Source organism: Saccostrea echinata, unplaced genomic scaffold (assembly GCF_033153115.1).
Source record: "Saccostrea echinata isolate AGI-Se365-2 ecotype Australia unplaced genomic scaffold, CSIRO_AGI_Sech_v1 ptg000030l, whole genome shotgun sequence".
In the NCBI taxonomy this organism is placed as follows: domain Eukaryota; kingdom Metazoa; phylum Mollusca; class Bivalvia; order Ostreida; family Ostreidae; genus Saccostrea; species Saccostrea echinata.
The window spans coordinates 15,624,786-15,643,241 of record NW_026889779.1 but is presented as its reverse complement, the minus strand read 5'-3'; the positions used below and the strand labels follow the sequence as shown (position 1 = coordinate 15,643,241).

Genomic DNA, 18,456 nt, shown 5'->3' with positions numbered 1-18,456 from the left:
AATTGAATTTTTTGTATGATAATGATTAAATTAATGAGCATAATTACATACAGTTGAACTTCGGTATCTCGAACACTGATATCTCCATTGCCATGGATATGTCGAAGTGATTTTGAAGTCTTAACCACTTATTCTTTAAGTATTTTACCCTTGATATCTCGAATCCTCGGATATCTCATTTTTTTCTCGCTCCCATCAAGTTCAAGATAACGAGGTTTGACTGTATATAATTAATAGCCTTAAACTATTTTGCCATTAATTAACAATTATGTAATGCATTCACATTGAGATTCCATAGTTGAAGTGTCTTAGGTTTTAGACACTTTACATTTTAATGGCAGTATTGAGAAGGTAATAATAAATTGCCCCTTTTTAAATATTTCTCCTGATTTAATGATCTTTTACTAAAACAAAAATCCTTTAAATGAATGTCAGATTATTTTTTTATTAGATGGATATTAAATGGTAAAGATTTATATCCTATAATTGGAATACCATGAAAATGTCAATGAAAAAAAAATAATTCAAATTTCTCCCGCGGGGGACCTCATGCCACGGAAGCTCCAAAGGGATGTGAATTACGCATGCGCTCTACTTAACAAAATGGCTGACTGAAAAATGTCAACAAGGGAATGAAAGGAGCGACATGCTGTGTTTTCTGCTTCTTTCAGTAACATAATTAAAGAGAATGGATGCGACTGACAATATTATTGATCCTCATGCAGAAGTTAGAAAGCTTCAAGACTTAGTTAAGAAATTAGAGAAACAAAATGAGTTCTTAAGGGGTCGACAAAAGATACAGCTCGAGTCGTTACAGAATGGTGAAACAGAACCAGGAAAACTGACTACGAATCATAACAATAATTTACCAGATAGTAATGATAAGACATGGAGTAAAAATACAGGTGGCGGTTCTCTTGATGATATAGATGTATTGGACGTAGATGGCCTATCTATACGAGATGACGAGGACTCATGGTGTGTTGATATAATTTTTGAATTGATTTATATAAAATCTGAATTGACAAAACATTAAATAAATTTTATCACTTGCTAGGGGATGGAAAGGAGACTTCTTTCTATTATTTTCCCATCTTGCTGATGTGGTGGTTTGAGCTAATAGGTTTTGATCGATCAGTGCTTAGGGCACTGACTGGTAATGGGATCTTACATGTTGGTTTGATTCTCAGTCTAGCCAGAACTCTTCTCCTTTTCTTAGTTATATTTGGTGCCATTTACCACCCCTGAAGGTGTCAAAAAAATTAAGGAGGGAGGAATGTGGCAGTTTGGGCAATTATATAAGCCTGGATAGCTCAGTGGTTAGAGCAGAGGGTTGAATCTTGATCCAGCCAAATTTTTTCTTCAACACTTATCCTCATACTTGTAATATTTACTATTTTCTTCCTCTTAACTATCTTTTACCCTGCTCCACCTTCCCCAGATGTGTAAAGTAAATAAAATATCGAGATTATTGCTGTATGTAAATTTATCACTTGTTTACTCATTTAAACATTTAATATAGGTCCTAAGATATCATTTTCATATCAACAGTTGTGACATCACAGTGGTTTTAGCATGAAAGTAATGAAGTCAAAGTGAATATTATGTATAAAATAGTGTAAAACATGTGATAGCTATTTGTAAAACATGATTAAAAGAATCCCCCATGGTATGTGGATGAATACAATTTTATATCCAACTTGTTGCAAATTAAGGCTCAGGGATAGAAAACACACAGTTGGATACAAATCATATTCAACCATAAACCATGGGAGATCCTATATGCAGTTGGTAGTGTATTATGAATGTGATGGCACCAGTTATTTAGTTAAAGTTAGATGATGCAGCATCATTTGAGTTAGATTTATATTCAAAATTACATTGTTTTGTTTTTGTTTTTTTTTTTAATTTTTGCCCCCTCCCCCAATTTTTTTCTGAACTATACATCAGTTTTTTGAATCAATTCAGAGGGACTAATTAAAATTGAATCTTTCATTAATATTGGATTACATGTATATGAAAAGATGTTATTTCATATTACATTACCATACAATGTACCAACAATATTTTCATTCAATCACTACAGGTTATACACGTCTCCAAAACCCCCAACACCTCAGCAGAATAGAGTTAGTCCTTATAAATGGGTTAGACAAGATTTTGACCATCCTAGTCCAGAAGTTAAATCAGTAAAGAAATCCCTATTAAATAAACTTGATGAAGCAGCTAGAAGTAAGTGACATATTGAGTATTAACTGTATTTTACAACCATTTACTTTTCTTTATGATATACATATATGTTAAACATGATATATTTCTTAAAAGAACACATAAAATTTATATGAATTATATAATTACTGTATATAATTCATTCACTGCAAAAGTGAGCTTTAAGAAAATTGTAGAAGGTTAGAAGTCAATTATGTCATGTTTCAATCTAATTAGAATTAGATGTTAGATCCGCTCGCATACTCGCTACACTAACCTTAGTGTAGCGAGTATGCGAGCGGATCTAACATCTAATTTTAATTAGATTGGTCATGTTTGAGAGAGTTTTCAATTGATTTCAAGCTAATACATATTATTTTTGGTTCCTTGAATGTTCAGAACCAAAAAAGTCAGAAAAAATCACAGTGCGTTATTACTGTACTTGTTTGTTGCAATGTTATATAAATGATTAATTTCTTGCATGTTTGTGACATCAGTTATTTGTTTATTGCAGTGTCTAGGAGTAGTAGTACCCCAGCCTTTGGAATGTACTCCACTCCCACGTCGTCTAGACCCAGGATGAGTCAGTCTGCGGAGAGTACCCCAGTGTCTAGTCAGACAACAGCTGTCAGAAAGTCACTGTACTCTAATGCAGGTACAAAGCCTTGAACAGGCACCACTCTGACAGATTTTTGTGGCAGTTATCAAATTAAAATAACCTTGGTGCTGTTATGATGTGAAATGGGAGTAAGCTGTTCTTGTACAACTAAAATTAAGACTGCTAACCAGTTCAAATACTCATCCTTTTACACAACAGCTGCACAGAAGACTAAGTCAAAGAAATTGGAGATGAATTTTTCTTGTCATGCAATAAGAAAACTGTAGACCTCTAGGTATTTCAAAGATGCATATAAAGGCATTTGTTTGGCTTTGTAGGTGGTTCAACTGGGAAAATAAACACTGGAACCTTTACTCGACCAAAGACTAAAATCAAAACTGATGAAGGGGATAGGCCATCAGAAAATACAGAAAAACATCCCGATGTAACAGATATTGAAAATCTGGCAAAACAACAAGAAGAGAGTAAGAACCTTAAGGATAAATCACAGATGTAATGATTTCATTGAGATTTAAGGTCAATCTTATCAAATTAATAAGCATAAAAAATTACCAACAATATTTTACCTGTACTGTTGTAGGTTTACGGCAAAGTATGACACATTCTTCTCCAAGAAGAGGTAAAGTTTTTCCTTCACCATTTGTATTATTCAAAATATCTTTCTTTCTGTATTGCTGTGGATTTTCAGTATAATTGAGTGGGGAAACAAATTAGATGTACATGTATGTATAGTGTAGGTACTGAGTCTTTTTTAACTACATGTATATATGCAAAACGGGAGACAGGCAATTTCAATTTATCATAGAAATTCCTTTTTTTCTTGTGTAAACAATATGTATTTACCAGTAGCAAAATCAAGACAAGTTAATACTCAATTTTAGTTTTATCATTCAATTGCTCTTCATTTCAATTGCATTATAAAATGTATACAGTAGCACTCTCAATATCTTCTGTGTATTTTACACAAATTTCACTGCAGTGCACTGTGTAGGTAAATGATCATATTTATTCTTTGCACATTTGTAAATACCCTTGTTCTTGTCAGTTTTACTCTTGAGCTTCATTTTATCCTCATTCTCTGTCCTCCACAGTTATTCGCCCTAGACAAATTCCTCAACAAGGAGTGCAAGCTTTAAACAATATAAACAATAATATTGAAGTAGAAAACACCACCTCCCCGGTACACTCCAACAGGTCCAGTCCCTCCCGCGGTGAGGGTAAGCCACTGGCATGGTTATCAAGACTTTCTTATTGTTATTTAGCATGTTTATTTCCTTATAATGATGGTCATAATATTACATCTTCATTAAAATCCTTATTTTGTTTATTTTCAATTATTTCTGGTGTTAATTGGTACATGTTGTTGAAGGTGCTTGCTGGCAAAATATTTATTTTTTGGCTTTTACAAACTGCTAGTTGGTATATCATGTAGATGTATATATTTAACAAACTATAGTAATGTAATGCCAAAGGTACATTTAGTCAGTGTAAAAAATTTCTGTCACCCAGCTAGTTTTGAGATTGGACTCAGACTGGGACTTTTTCAGCAGGACTGTCAGCTTCATATGAAATTTTACATTAATTACAATGCATATAATTTGTGAAAGCCAGTGGCAAGTGCTTACAAATGCTTGTCAAATTTTGTTCATCTGTTGTGGTATATTCAGTATTGTAACATAGTTTATTTGGTGATGGTGGATTTATGGGATTTACTAAACAAAAATGGCTTTTTTAACAATCCTTTTATTCTTTACATGTTGCTTGTTTGAGGATGCACCAACAAATGCATTAGATTTTTTTTATTTCAGTTTTACTTCAGTAATCCATCCAGATTAAAACCATTAACCATTAAACCATCTGAAAAACCCTTATTATAAAATAAGCTATAAGTAACCAACCAGATATATTGGCATGCGTATTAGATTAAAAACTCTATAAACTGAAGGAAAAGAATTAAAATAAACTTTGTTGCATTTTATTGTGTTTGTCGAAATTCACAATTTTTGTTTTTGGTCATTTCATTTTTTTTTTGTTTGATTCAAAAATACACATATTTGCATGAGTAGTTAAATGTATGATGATTTAAAAGTTCATGTTAAATAGTATGTGTAATCTTTCATTTCTAATAATAAATAATTTTTAAAGAGCAGTACACATTTAGATCATTTATTACAGAAGATCAAAGCATGTTTATGTATACAACAAATTTAAAATGATTTTTGTTATCTCTGAAAAAAACTGTATTATGAATTTTTATTGTTTTTTGTATTATTCACATTTAACAACAAGACTTTAATTTTTATCAGGTGATAGAAGGAATAGTCAGAACAGTATTGGATCTGATGTCAGTAGTCCTCCAGATAGTCCTTACAGCAGTCAGTACCTCAACCAGCCACAGGGTATAGCTTAATAACAAAAACTTTCTTATTACATCCCAGTTTATGTACTTGTTCTTCATTTTCAAAATCTCTTTTAAGTTTTTATAGTCCCACTGAGCATATATTGAGATATTTTGTGAAAAACAAAACATCTGAAATGATATTTTACATGCTATTGCAGAGAATACAAACCTCCGTAGAAGCTTACCAAATGTTTCTCAGAGACTGACTCAACCGCAGGGTCACCATGCCAGCGATCCTTACCTAGATAACTACTCCTCAGGGGGCAGTGACGATTATGATGTAGGCCCTACACCAGCCCAACAGAGACAAATATCACGACTTCAGCCTCCCATGAGGCCAACTTCCCCCAATGTGTCTGGATTACGGCAGCCAAGCACCCCAATCCAGAGGGGGCTATCTCCCCAGAGGACTGGTCTTCCACAACCAATGCGGAGGTCCATTCCTCGGCCAGATACTGCCATCAAGTCAAGCATACCTTCACCAAGAAGGTTAGTCCTGTCTGCCATCATATTAAAAGAAACTAAAATCTTGTAGTCAAATCACTTTTTTAAAAGAAAGATGAAAATTTAAGATATGTATGTCATGCATTTTTCACAGAGTTTTACTAAATGTTCCATTTTTAAGAGTAAAATAAAAAGAATTTAATATTCTTATTTAAAGTCGGTATACAGTATGTTCAGTGAAAAAAAAAGACATGCTCTGAGAGTATTTGCTGACTTTTCAAATGTATGCTTTTCTGCACTGAATAGGTGAATACAATGTAACTATGTTAAATGAATTTTTTCACCAAGGATTCATTCGTTTCTTTGTAGGTCTGCCCTTCCCTCACCTCGTCGAACAAATCAGTATAGAGCTCCAGATAGTGATGACAGCTGGAAAGAGGGTTGTTTTTAATGGCAAAATATATGTATATGTTTTCCTATTTTCTTGTCCTATCTGTGATTTGGAGGCTTATATGAATATTGATGTTTGTGAAGAAAACATTTTAATGACTGGTCACAGCACTCGTGACATGCAGGAGAGTTTGAAAAGAAGAAATTGGATGCTCATTTGTCTCAAGATCAGTTTGGATGTGGATTTTTACTAAGTTGACCTCTGCCAGACAGAGTTGTTAGAGGGTTGAAATCCTTATATTGTACTTAATATAAATGTATTACGATCTAACATGTCAATTCCATTAATTGCTTTAATCAATTTATCTTGTGGTTGTTTGTTGCTGCTATTTTTGTCACTGGAAGGGAGAAATGTATAACTGTAAACATCAGTGAGATCTCATTTAAAAACATGTAACATGAGAACTATCATTGTCAATAACTAAGATGGTTTTGGTGCCTGTTGAATATTCTGTGATAATATGAACAGTGTTTTTAAAATGCTATAAACATTTTTTTTTCAACATGGCATCATACTGATTTACAGTATATTTGAGATCCACATTTTATTTTTTTTACCTTGTTTCCTTTGGTGCAGTGGTATGTATTAATTTTCAGCCCCTCTCTGGAAGGATATTTTCAGAACTTTGTGTGAATGTAAAATTTTTTTAAGATTTATATGTTCAAAAGCTTATCTTAATATAACTGTGAAGATTCCAAGACTTGTTTTAAAAAAATGCACTAGGAAAATTCCTAGAAATTTCAAGACCATTAATTGCTCTTTTCAAGTATTTTGATATACAGTTTTATGACAGAAACTTGGCTCTGACCCAAAGTCAGATACTTTTTTCTCTAGTTGTGGTACTTTGAAATATATAAACATGAACAAATTTCTATCTAGGACTTCATTGAAGAAGTGTTCATTTTATTATCAATGCCGTTTATAGATATTTGTGAATAAATTGCTCAGAATGAATGTATTAAAGCACATCACAAACATTAGAAATAAAGCTACATACCAGTATATTCATTCATAGCCTAGTCAATGTGGAGCATTTCTAAATTGTACATATTAACATAGACCTTGTAGAAACATTAAAGGGATATGTTCACTGTTATACCAATCACCATCACTCTGGGTCAATTTTACATACACATCCTTATTTAGGAGTTGCCATTATTTTAACACCTTAATTTTATTTATACCACTCTAGTTCACACACACAAATGTAATCTACAAAAATACATTTACATACATATCTGTTGAGGGGTTAATGTGATTAAAGGTAAATCTTTCAGAAAAGAAATATATCAATGAGGACAATGTTTCCTTTTTTGGATCAAGTAATTTCAGGTGTTCCAGAGGTTTTTTTTTTATTATTTGAATGAATTTTGCCTTTTATAATGCTGAATGCAATCTGGTGAAGTATGGGAGTCTGGACTGGTTGTTTGTACTTGCAATACAGAGTTTGCAAGTTTGTCATGTTATGATAGCTTTTTATATATAATTTATTTTGTGTCATTTAAAAAAAATGCAATAGCTTCATTCCAGCTGGAAAGTGAATAGAAATAAATTAAATGAAAACTAATTCATGTGTATTGTTTTGTTGAAAAAAAAGGTTTAAAGTTAATGAATTTCATCATGCATGACAACTGTGCTATCAAGATGTTTACAATTTGCAAGTATTGTACCAGATTACTTTGAGTCTACAGTTGTAATAAAAGACAAATGGTTTCCTCTAATATAGCCTGTTTATTGGAGAGTAGCCAAGGTGGAGAAAGGGGGGGGGGGTCAAATAGCTTCACTTGAACATTAGAAAATCAATCCTTATCTACTGTTGTGCCCCATCAATGGTATTGTCCGATAACTTTCTTCTTCTTTTTTTTTTTCGGAAGACCCCCCCCCCTCTCCGAAATAAGTTAATAAGTTTCTTTAAGTTTGGGCAAGTGAAAGTATTTTTTTTTTTAAATTTCTGAGTCCAAAATTTGTGAACCCCTCCTTAAAAATCCTGGATCCACGCAGGTGGTGCGGCACACATGACATGACAACCACCTTCCCCAACGCTTCCTAGGGCCTGCATTTGAATTGACCCAAGAGTAAAAAATTAAGGACTTCAATTTAACCAATCATGTTTCTTCTTTTCTTCCACTTTCTCCATGATCAGTATGTTTGTTATTCTTGCATTGATAAAATATGTAGTTTATCTCGTAGAGACGGGTCATTTCTAGTGAAACTTTTGTGCTTTGCGATAAGCCATCACTATCTGGTCACTTGGAGAGTTTGTGTTTTTAGTCTAAGTTTGCTCATATAAAGTCACCGTCATAACCCGGTCTCCAGGCACCTTGGAACGCATCTCTTAAAGATGTCACGGGTGGCACCGCACTTCCTCTGTTTCCTGTGGTTGGTGGCCGTATTTTGGCCATGGACTACCCAGGGAGCAGCCCAGGACACCAATCATGCTCTGGTAACGCTCATTGAGTCCCTCCAACTCCAGATCACAGAATTACAAAGAAAGGTTGACCAAGGGTTTTCTGGATCTTGCAAAGGTACATGATATTGATGCCGATTGTTGAATGATTTTCTAAAATTATTTAAGGATACAGTATCTAAAACCTGTGGGGGCAAAGCATGTAGCACGTAAGTACATATTGAAAAACAGCTTGGGATATTTTTTTTTCAACAGCAAAGCCCAGAGACTGTGCTGATGTATTGGCAAGCGGGAAAAACGTGTCCAAGGTATACAAGATTTACCCTGGGGAAGGCCCTGTCACGGAAGTCTACTGCGACATGGCCGACGACGGAGGTGGCTGGACGGTAAGAATGAACGGCAACACCAAATTAAAATCAAATTTAACCCTTATAAACTTTCAAAATTTATTAATTTTTTCTTAGTATTTTTATATATTTGTACATGTATTACATTTCATGAAAATTAAATATCAAAAGACATCAGATGTTGTGTCCGACGAGTTTTAATCAAATCTTATTCAAGCACGTGAAAATTGTTTTCAGTCCTATTCATACCCATGGTGCCCTCACGCATTTTTTTTTAAATTTTAGGCCATATCTTATTTTTCTATTCATATTTACGAACCATATCGGTTTAAGAAATCCACTTGGCTAGAAAAAAAACAACAACCCGGTAATGGGGATTACTGTAATATCACATATTTTCGTGGGATAAAATATTTGTGGTTTGAGAAATACAAATTGGTTTGTAGGGATTTAATTTTGTAGCTGAAGAAGTGAACGTGGTGAACGTGATACTGTAGTTAGAAATTTTAATAACATTTCGTGGAGGACTTGAATTCATGGGTCTCATTAAACCATAAACATAAAAATCATCTCCCATGAATGTCAGTGATTTCAAAGTAGTTAGACTGAGTCTGAAATCGCCATTTGCCTCGGAGTCGAAAGAATTTTTTTCCTCCTTTTGTGTATTTGCAACGATCAGATTAAGATTAAAAAAAAAAAATAAATGTGAAACAACGAAGTTTATAGAAAGATGGCACCTGATGCCACCTCTGATGTCTTAGAGGTCCGTGTTTGCTCTGCTAATATTTTGTAATGTTTAATGGACTTTTGAGCTCGAATACTGTTCGTTATCTCCACATAGTCCATGTATATACTGCGCAATAAATTGTTTTGCATTTTCCAGCAATTAAAAATTGAATGGTGTTTCAGGTGATTCTTTTCAGGAACCTAAAATATTTATGTAATTATGAATGCATCAAGTTTTGTTTCTAGGTTATCCAGCGGAGATTCAATGGTTCGGAAAACTTTTTCCGGAGTTTTGCCGACTACGCTGCAGGATTTGGTAACAAGACTGGAGAGTATTGGGAAGGTAATGTACCTATAGCTTACAATATGCGTATCTTGAAGCACAGGGTCTTAAAACAATTTGAGGAAAAACTGGTATATAGTAACCGTTACTAGTAGAATAGGAAATATTTCCCCCTATTACACTATATATTACTTTTTGCTCGAGACCCTGTGTTGTGGAGAAGGTAAAATTCTAAAAGTATTAATATCACATTCTTGTAGGAAATGAGAACATCCACGCCATTACCTCTCAGTGCAAATACGAGCTCAAGATCATTTTGACGGACTATCAGCAACATACTAAAGTGGCCAAGTATTCTTCGTTTTCTGTTGGAGACAAGTCAACAAAGTATGCTTTAACCATAGCTGGTTATTCCGGGGATGCAGGTTCGTTAAGTCACTTATCCTGGGACATAAACAAAATGGTTAATCCAGATATAAATTACTAATTAATTAAGTAAAAGCAAAATTAAGTAAACTAAAAAGCCTGCTCATCTGTTCACTTTGTAACATTCAATTTATATTTATCAACAAAATATAAACGTAACCAAAAGCTTGTTTCTTAAAGGAAGGTTTTTCACAATATAGCAGTTTGCTTTTGTAATCTATGATGAATCTTGTAGATATTTTAATATTTTCGAATAAATTAGCATCTTTTAAGAAAGGTTTCGGAAATTTTTGGGACAAAATTAAAAATGTACAACATCGGAATTGATATCTATTTACTTATTATTTTCATAAATCTATGATATTCAAATATTTTCAAGGTGACGGGTTGGTCTTTGATCACAATGGCCACGCCTTTTCTACAGCCGATGCTGACTCGGATGGTGCGCAGTCGCTCAACTGCGCACAGAAGCATAAAGGTGGTTGGTGGTACTCAAACTGCTTCAAGTCCAATTTAAACGGAGTATGGGGAAAAGCAGACGAAACGGGAATTGTGTGGGGACCATTCAAAGATTGGCGAATGTATGCCTTGAAAGAGACGACCATGATGGTTAGGCCTGTGGACTGTGATTAATAATCCCAGATAAATCGGTTTTCCAATCATTGACAACATATTTGAAGTAATTAAGAAAATGATTGACTCTTTTAATTTTTTCACTGAAAATATTTGTATATTGTACTCGTGAAATTCTACATTAATTAAATTATTCTTGCTCTGCATAATACAGTTTTGAGCGTTTTATAATTTGTAGCTATCCCTTGATTATTGATACAGCTATACTATAATATACCTCTAGACTAGACTAGACTAGACTAGACCAGACCAGACAATAAGTATGAAAAACGTCAGTCAGCATTTGACGTAATGATAAATTGTATTTGCTGACAAGGTCATTGTATCGACCATAGAACTTACGAAATGACGACTTTAAACGAGACTGCTGATATTCTTGTTTCATCAACTTGTTTGTCAATAACTTACCTCGTTTTAGAAATTGTTGATACTTAGAGCATGCTCTAGCGTATCGAATCAACTGAGAGATGTTAACCCCGTATGGAGGACACAGGTGATGAAGGAAAATATATATTGCTGCATAAGTAAGGGAAGTTGACGATTGATAAGTTAAAGTCATCACGTTTATCATAAAGCTTGGTTGTTAGATTACCATTAACTTCTTTTTCTAGTAAATTATCCAATGAAACAAATATGTCAGGCTCTGTGGTATCTTTTATTTCAAGCTCACCGGGATATATCGTATCGACATAAGAATGAATATAAACATTGTTAATTGACAATACGTCGTTGATATATCTAAATGTCGAGTTGAAGGCCACAGCAAGTGTTTTCTTCTTTTCACGTATAAGATTTTGAACAAATTCTGTTTCATATGAATACAAAAATAGGTCTGCTAATAAGGGGGCGCAATCGGTACCCATGGGAATTCCAATAGGTTGCTGGAAGACCTGGTCTCCAAAAACCACATAGATATTTTCAATCAGAAACTCGAGCATCTTTTTAATATCAACTTCAGAGTACTTGTGTGTACAATCAGAATGTTTTTTAACAGAATAATTTTCATAATAATGTTCATAAACTTCTTTTATCTGGAAATTATTAAAACTACGAATTTCGAGACGCATTTGATTGACACATCCTTGCACTTTCACGAAGTACACTTGCTTAATACTTAAGAACCCTCTACAATTCACCCTAATTTTAGGGAACTTTTGTGTAATTAGACTGACCCACCATTTGACATAAAATAGAATAAATTGTAATCTGCACTCTATGACATTTAAAATAAATCCAAGTATTCTGAACATTATATCAGACCAAGATAGAATAGTTGAAAACTTCATTTGCATGATTTTTCTCCATTTAAGTAAGCAAAGGCAATTTTTCTTTATCTTCACTTTATTGTCTTTGAACGTTTTCCCTGGATATAAAAGGCACGCTACCTACATCAAAAATGAATCAGTTGATTTTAACATACTTCTTTATGATATATTATATTCCCAAAGTCCAAAAACATTTTTCATTAGTGTACAGAGGGTCCTTAAGAAAAATAGAAATTTTGTTGTGTAAAAAGTTATTATGCCAAGGGTACTCGGCACAAGTTGGCCGATTCGTATCTCATTTGTTTGATGAAGGCGACGGAATCATCCGCGGTTTGCAGAATGAGCTGGGTTTTGATGAAGACGATGGGATCATCCGAGATTTGCCAATTGACTATGACGTCACAATACAGTTTTGTTCTACACAATACAGTTTTGTTCTACAACAAAGCACAGGACATGCAAAATGTAAGTAGATTCTGTGAAAATATCAAGCAAAATGTAATACATGTATTTTTGTTTTAATTTGTGGAAGGAAGCGTTTGTTCCATGAGTGGATGGTTCTTTTTTTTAACCTGCGTCAGTTCAAAATGATTAATTGGATTAATTTTGAAATATAGTCACTAGGACAAAGACTAGGACAAATTACAAAGGTCAAAATAAATATTTATTTCATTTTTAAAAGCGAAAGCCTTTTATCCAAAATATTTTGGGAAAGGAAGTTTTTTTAATATAAATTTAAAAAGTTTTTTTTGTTTGTTTATTGTGCTCTTAAATACTTTGATAAAAACTTTTGTTACTAGTTTCACCTTAAACATTGTTACGTCATGATGGAGGTCTTTAACGATGACCTATGACGTCACAATTCAGTTTTGTTTACACAAAAGCAATGAAAACGCAGCCGGTGAGTTTTTCTTATGTTTTTGAAATATTTTGTGAATACCTATTTGCACTATGAGTTATAATAAGCATTAAGTTTGCTTAATTGTTTGTAGTTCGTATTTTTTTTATTTTAAATCTTAAACTCAATAGTATAGGTTTGTTTGCTACTAATATTTACATGGGATCGATTTTGACCTTCGTAATTTGTCGCCATTATTGCCATTAGTATTCAAAATTTGATATTGTTTCTCAGTTCTCTTTTTTCCTTCATGGTCTTAAAGTTTTCCATGTAATATTTAAGATCGAAATGAACGCTTTATATTTCTACATTCAATATTCTTGTGGCTCTCCCTAAATTTTAAGGATAATTCAAGGTACACAAAATTTTGTTTCTTATTTTTCAGAAAGAAGTGGTAAATGAAATAATGAGAAGCGAACGAATCCAAAGAATTCTAACTGAGCTGGCCTGCAGCTCGTCTGCAGTATCAGTAGATATGCTTCCATTACCTTTTGTAAGGGTCTTATTTTCAGCATTTGCTGGAAATATTAAAAGGGGGGGGGGTTAAACATAAATTTGTTGTTTCTATTTATTTTTGATAGAGAACCTAAAAGGAAAGTTAGACTTTTAGGAAAAATTAAATTACCTATTTCATATATACTCAGTAATTAAGAGAATCATACTCATTATCTGCAATGGGTAACCTATATTTACTCAATCAGTTCGCTGCATTTATTTATTTATTTATTTTTTTTTTTTTTTGTTTGTTTTGAACATATTTTATTGACAATATGTCAAAGGGATTGGACACAAGTTCTAAAAACTTAGATAGTCCTCTCGGACCTCTCCCATATTTTTTTTTACTTATATCAGTAAAATTATCAACAGACCATTATATCTTAAGTAATCCTTTATAGAACGAAGAATTAATTCTGGACTTTGGGGATGAAGCAGTGGAAGACCTGGTGAGTATTAACGGTCACGTGATTTCACGAAACGTACAGGCTTTGTATCAAAGTATGAATCGCAAAAATTTTACATTTTGAGTCTCTGAATAATTTTGAACTAGTCTTTTGCGTTATGTAACATACATTTATTTTCACTAAAATTCCTCATTGATACGTATTTATTTGTTTTTGGATAGAGTGAGTTTTCATTAGACTGCATCCTTAAAAAATTGAAAAAGAGTGAAAAAAAATTATTGATTATTATATTACATGATTATAATGATTAATCAAAAGCCAGGGGTATTTATGCATGTGTTTTGGCGTAATTTTTCAGAAATCTAAAAAAGAGATACTTAAGTTTGACCGTAGCTGGGTTGAAATGGTCGAAGAAGAAGAAATGCGACAGGTAAAACTCTTTTTGAATTTGTATAATAAATTTAATTTAAATATATCAGAAAAATGTTTTTTTTTAACCTTTGGAAATTTTGAATTTATCAGAGCGTATTGATAAAAAGTTGGATTTAAAAAAAATCAAATGATATCCTTTTTTCATCAATTGGTATATTTGCTTTCCATTACATGTATGTCCTTCTTGAATGCGGTACATTAACTTTTCGGAAATTTTTATTTAGGAGAATGCACTGAAGGTTGAAGCCGAATTAAAACTGATGTCACCACAAATGGAGCTCAAGTACAATGTGCAGGAAGAACTAAAGGTACTATATATACAGACTAAACTGAAATTGCACTGCATTAATAAATTTCGCTTTTTTATGTATAAAATTGGTAAATGCTTTAATTTTATTGTTACGCAAACACTGAATATGTCTTCCAGAAAGTGGCATCCAGAGGAGTTATGAATAACAGATTTCTAGTCATGGAAAAAGTACGAATGATGTGGCAGCCCATTCACCAAGAATTGATGGTAAAATATCAAGTTCATGTTCACCCGTTTTAGTTACCTAATCATTAAAGAATTTTCGTAATATAATAAACTTTTTTTTTTGAAGTTGAATTTTTCTTAATTCAATCAATATTTGTATACAGACAGCATTGAAGAAAAGAAATTTAGAGAAGAAACAGATCGAAAGACGCAAGGAAATGATGACAGAGGTGTATGATGAACTTAAGGTAAATAGGAAACCGCTAGCATTTATACATTGCAATGTTAAGATGTGCAAAATTTTATTATTTATGTTTAAATAAAGGTCGGATAATTCAAGACATTTTTAATTTAAAAATGAGGGCAGCATACAATGAGCAAAATGGAAAACTGTCAATAAATTTTTAATATTTCCTAATTAAGATCATGGCAACCAGATTTGAAAGAAGAAAAGAAATAATGGAAAAAGCACAAGCAATGTGGATGACAATTCACAAAGACCTGATGGTAAGATTCCATGTGCATATCCTTTATTTATCTTCTTACATATTTTGTGGATTTAATGTTCTGTTAAGTATTTTTCTAACATTTCTTTTGATTTTCAAAGTTGAACGTGTCTTAATTTAATCAATATTTTTATGCAGGCAACTTTGACCAATAGAAATCTGGAGAAGATACAAATTCAAAGACAAAAGGAAATTAAGTTAGAAGTGTTAAAAGAGCTAAAGGTAAATTTGTCATATATGGTAGTTCAAACATGCATTATTTGAAACTATTATTGGCCAACAAAAATAGTGGAGTCTTTCAAGGATAAAATGAGTAAAAAAGTAAAATGGCACTTAAAAAAAAAAAATAAATTTTACTTCAGATAGTGGCATCCAGAGAATTTAAAAGAAGAAAAACAAAGTTTGAAAGAGAACAAGCAAGGTGGAAGGCAATTCACAAGGACCTGATAGTAAGTTTTCAAGTGCATATCCTTTATTTACCAGCTAGTACTTGATTATATAAGTTTGCAAATTTAATATTTTGTTCTCTTATTTTCACGGTTGATTTTTGTCTAATTTACTTTTATTCTTATGCAGGCGTGTTGGGCTAGAAGAGAATTAAATAAAAAACGAAAGGCACAACAAAAAGAATTCATCTTGGAAATGTTGAAAGAGCTTAAGGTAGATGTGCCAAAGAATTGCAGTTTTAACTTGCCATTATTGAAAGTAAATTAAATAAAATTAATTAAAATTCTTAAGTGTATTACCCAAAGGCAGACAATGCTTTGTGAGTTAGGATTAGGAAGAATATCCAAACGCACATATTTCATAATATTTCTTGTAGGTAACTGTTGACATCAGGACAAAACTATATACAGAGAGACAGTTAGAGGAAAAGGTCAAATCCGGGGATGTAGCTGTAAGTTACAATTCAAAAGTGGTTCATTTTTAAAACACTCATACATCAGAATGACTATGTTGATTTAAATATTTGCAAAAGAGAAATTCAAAGATTCTATGTTTAACAGAAAACCTGCAAACAAGACATGAAAACATCTGATGAGGATCCTGAACTATTCATACCAAGGAAATTGTTCCTCTTCAATGTGGAAACTTTTAAAACTTTGACACAGGTAAAAATTTACTATGTTTTTTTTCTTTATATATTAGAATCTTTCCTTTATATATGGGAAAATTGTAAATATATTATTAACATTTATATACAGTCTAGAGATTATATTCAATATTCTTTATGCGCAAGAACTTTTAGAGGAATAGTAGAAGTCGGCCAATAATTTTTTTTACTGGTTTTAAAAATTCCTTTACAAAATCATTTGTTCTATTTTAGAATGTTGAGACTGGGGCTTCCAATGAGGTAACAGAAATCGGGGATAACAACTGCACACCAAATGTAGAAATGGTAGGAAGTAGTTTTGTGCTTGTATTATTTCTTTCGATACAAATTATACTGTCGTTTTAGTGAGACATCAGAAAGTAGATGTTTGTCATTAGAGTTTTTGCTATTCATTTCCCCATTTCTTTTTTATAAGTACTTAAAATGTGTTAAAATGAAGGGAAAAAATCTGCAGAATAAAATAATCTTTGTTCAACATCCTGTGTTACAATCTTTCAGTTTGAATGAAAATTGAATTCAAATGCAGAGTTTTAAGTTTTCGATTGTCCACATTACCAAAAAAGAAAAAAAATCAACTAAATGAATTAAAATTCAGCTTTTTTCTTCTTTTTATTTTTAAATTTGTGGATTTATTTTCTTTTCAGATGCCTACTGTACCAAAAAAGAAAACATTTATAGCAAGATTTAGAAAATTCTTTGGTTTAAATAAAAGAGGATGGAAGCCTGATTCTGGAACTCTGAAGTTCATGAAGAAAGTTGTGACATATCAGCTTAAATGATATTTTTGATTGATACATTTCCTGGACAAATTTTAACATATTTTATGATGGATACCTTTTGCAATTAAATTAGATGTCTTAAGTACCATATATCATTTTTCCATCAGTTTAATAAAATAAAAACAATTGATCGTCTTGATATATTTATTGGACTTAGATATGCATTTGCATTCATTGCATGATTTCTTGAGATTAATTTAGAACAATACAAATTCCTGAATAACCTTCATCTTCTATTGCTATATCGTGAACATATATTGTGACGAAAAGTGACCTCCGTAGAATATTGACCGTGGTCAATATTCTACGTAGAAAAATGGCACACTTTTTTGTAGAAATTATGGCCTTGGGGTCATTTTTCTCCATGTGGATTGTAGAAAAATGACCCTGTAGAATAATGACCCTGTGTCATTTTTTAATTAAAAAAACTGCATGGTGTGGTGGGAAAATTACATACGGGTTAAATCACGCAGCCTTATGATATGACATGTTCATTTCAAAAAGCTATAAAGTTTAAATGACAAAATTAAAAGGTTATACAACTATAATACTATAATATTTACATTAATAATGCAAGATGTTTTATCTCCATTAAAGGAAAAACATAAGGGGCACATCCCCCCCCCCCCTTAATTTTGCCAATGTATAGAATACTATAGAAAACATAGGTACATGTACTTTATGCTTGTGCCCCTCAATAATAACGTCTGATGACCTTTTTATTTGCTTGTCAAGGAACTTTTGGTGGTTGACAGTGCTCCCCAACTGAAAATGTATGGTTGTGCCCCCCCCCCCCCCCCCGAAGAAAAATTCAATTCAATTCAATTCAATTTATTGTTGGCATACATGTTACATACAGAATGAAAAGTACAATGTGTTATCAGATTACTAAAACACATGCTAAATTAAGTACATACATTAGTATACAATTCAGTGAAGTCAACTATGTTTACAACTTTAAGTTTATACATAATCATTTGGCAACCAGTATAATATGAACAGAGATGAATTGATTATATATTGTATTAAATAAGTTTAGAACGCAGTTCAAAGCATTTATGTAAAAATTCACATAGCCTTCTAGAATGAACTGCATTGTCAGGATTACAAAATACTTTACAATGATTTACCTTCAACATG

At 32.5% G+C, this 18,456-nt stretch overlaps 2 protein-coding genes across 4 annotated transcripts; both read left to right on the top strand.

Moving 5' to 3' along the window:
- Positions 1–601: 601 nt before the first annotated feature.
- Positions 602–7,690, top strand: LOC133197389 (SLAIN motif-containing protein 2-like). Of its 3 annotated transcripts, none has more exons than XM_061333396.1 (9): positions 602–978; positions 2,087–2,232; positions 2,723–2,863; positions 3,145–3,291; positions 3,408–3,446; positions 3,919–4,038; positions 5,134–5,226; positions 5,387–5,717; positions 6,042–7,690. In XM_061333396.1, the coding sequence occupies exons 1-9, from the start codon at positions 689–691 to the stop codon at positions 6,121–6,123; spliced, it is 1,389 nt and encodes a 462-aa protein (XP_061189380.1). In that variant the 5' UTR covers positions 602–688; the 3' UTR covers positions 6,124–7,690. The 3 variants fall into 3 exon arrangements, with proteins under 3 accessions (XP_061189380.1, XP_061189379.1, XP_061189381.1); XM_061333395.1 differs by having other exon boundaries at positions 3,919–4,044; XM_061333397.1 differs by lacking the exon at positions 3,919–4,038.
- A 774-nt stretch (positions 7,691–8,464) lies between these two features.
- Positions 8,465–10,976, top strand: LOC133196867 (fibrinogen C domain-containing protein 1-like). Its single transcript, XM_061332715.1, has 5 exons — positions 8,465–8,648; positions 8,786–8,916; positions 9,850–9,946; positions 10,147–10,311; positions 10,692–10,976. The coding sequence occupies exons 1-5, from the start codon at positions 8,465–8,467 to the stop codon at positions 10,943–10,945; spliced, it is 831 nt and encodes a 276-aa protein (XP_061188699.1). The 3' UTR covers positions 10,946–10,976.
- Positions 10,977–18,456: the final 7,480 nt, after the last annotated feature.

What these genes read in the sequence shown, in the direction of transcription:
- LOC133197389 (XM_061333395.1), top strand. Translation starts at nt 689, where the DNA reads ATGGATGCGACTGACAATATTATTGATCCTCATGCAGAAGTTAGAAAG. An exon ending in ACATTCTTCTCCAAGAAGAG is followed by an intron (nt 3,447 to 3,918) that starts GTAAAGTTTTTC and finishes TGTCCTCCACAG; the next exon opens with TTATTCGCCCTAGACAAATT. An exon ending in CAGTCCCTCCCGCGGTGAGG is followed by an intron (nt 4,045 to 5,133) that starts GTAAGCCACTGG and finishes AATTTTTATCAG; the next exon opens with GTGATAGAAGGAATAGTCAG.
- LOC133196867 (XM_061332715.1), top strand. Translation starts at nt 8,465, where the DNA reads ATGTCACGGGTGGCACCGCACTTCCTCTGTTTCCTGTGGTTGGTGGCC. An exon ending in GTTTTCTGGATCTTGCAAAG is followed by an intron (nt 8,649 to 8,785) that starts GTACATGATATT and finishes TTTTTTCAACAG; the next exon opens with CAAAGCCCAGAGACTGTGCT. An exon ending in TGGTTATTCCGGGGATGCAG is followed by an intron (nt 10,312 to 10,691) that starts GTTCGTTAAGTC and finishes AATATTTTCAAG; the next exon opens with GTGACGGGTTGGTCTTTGAT.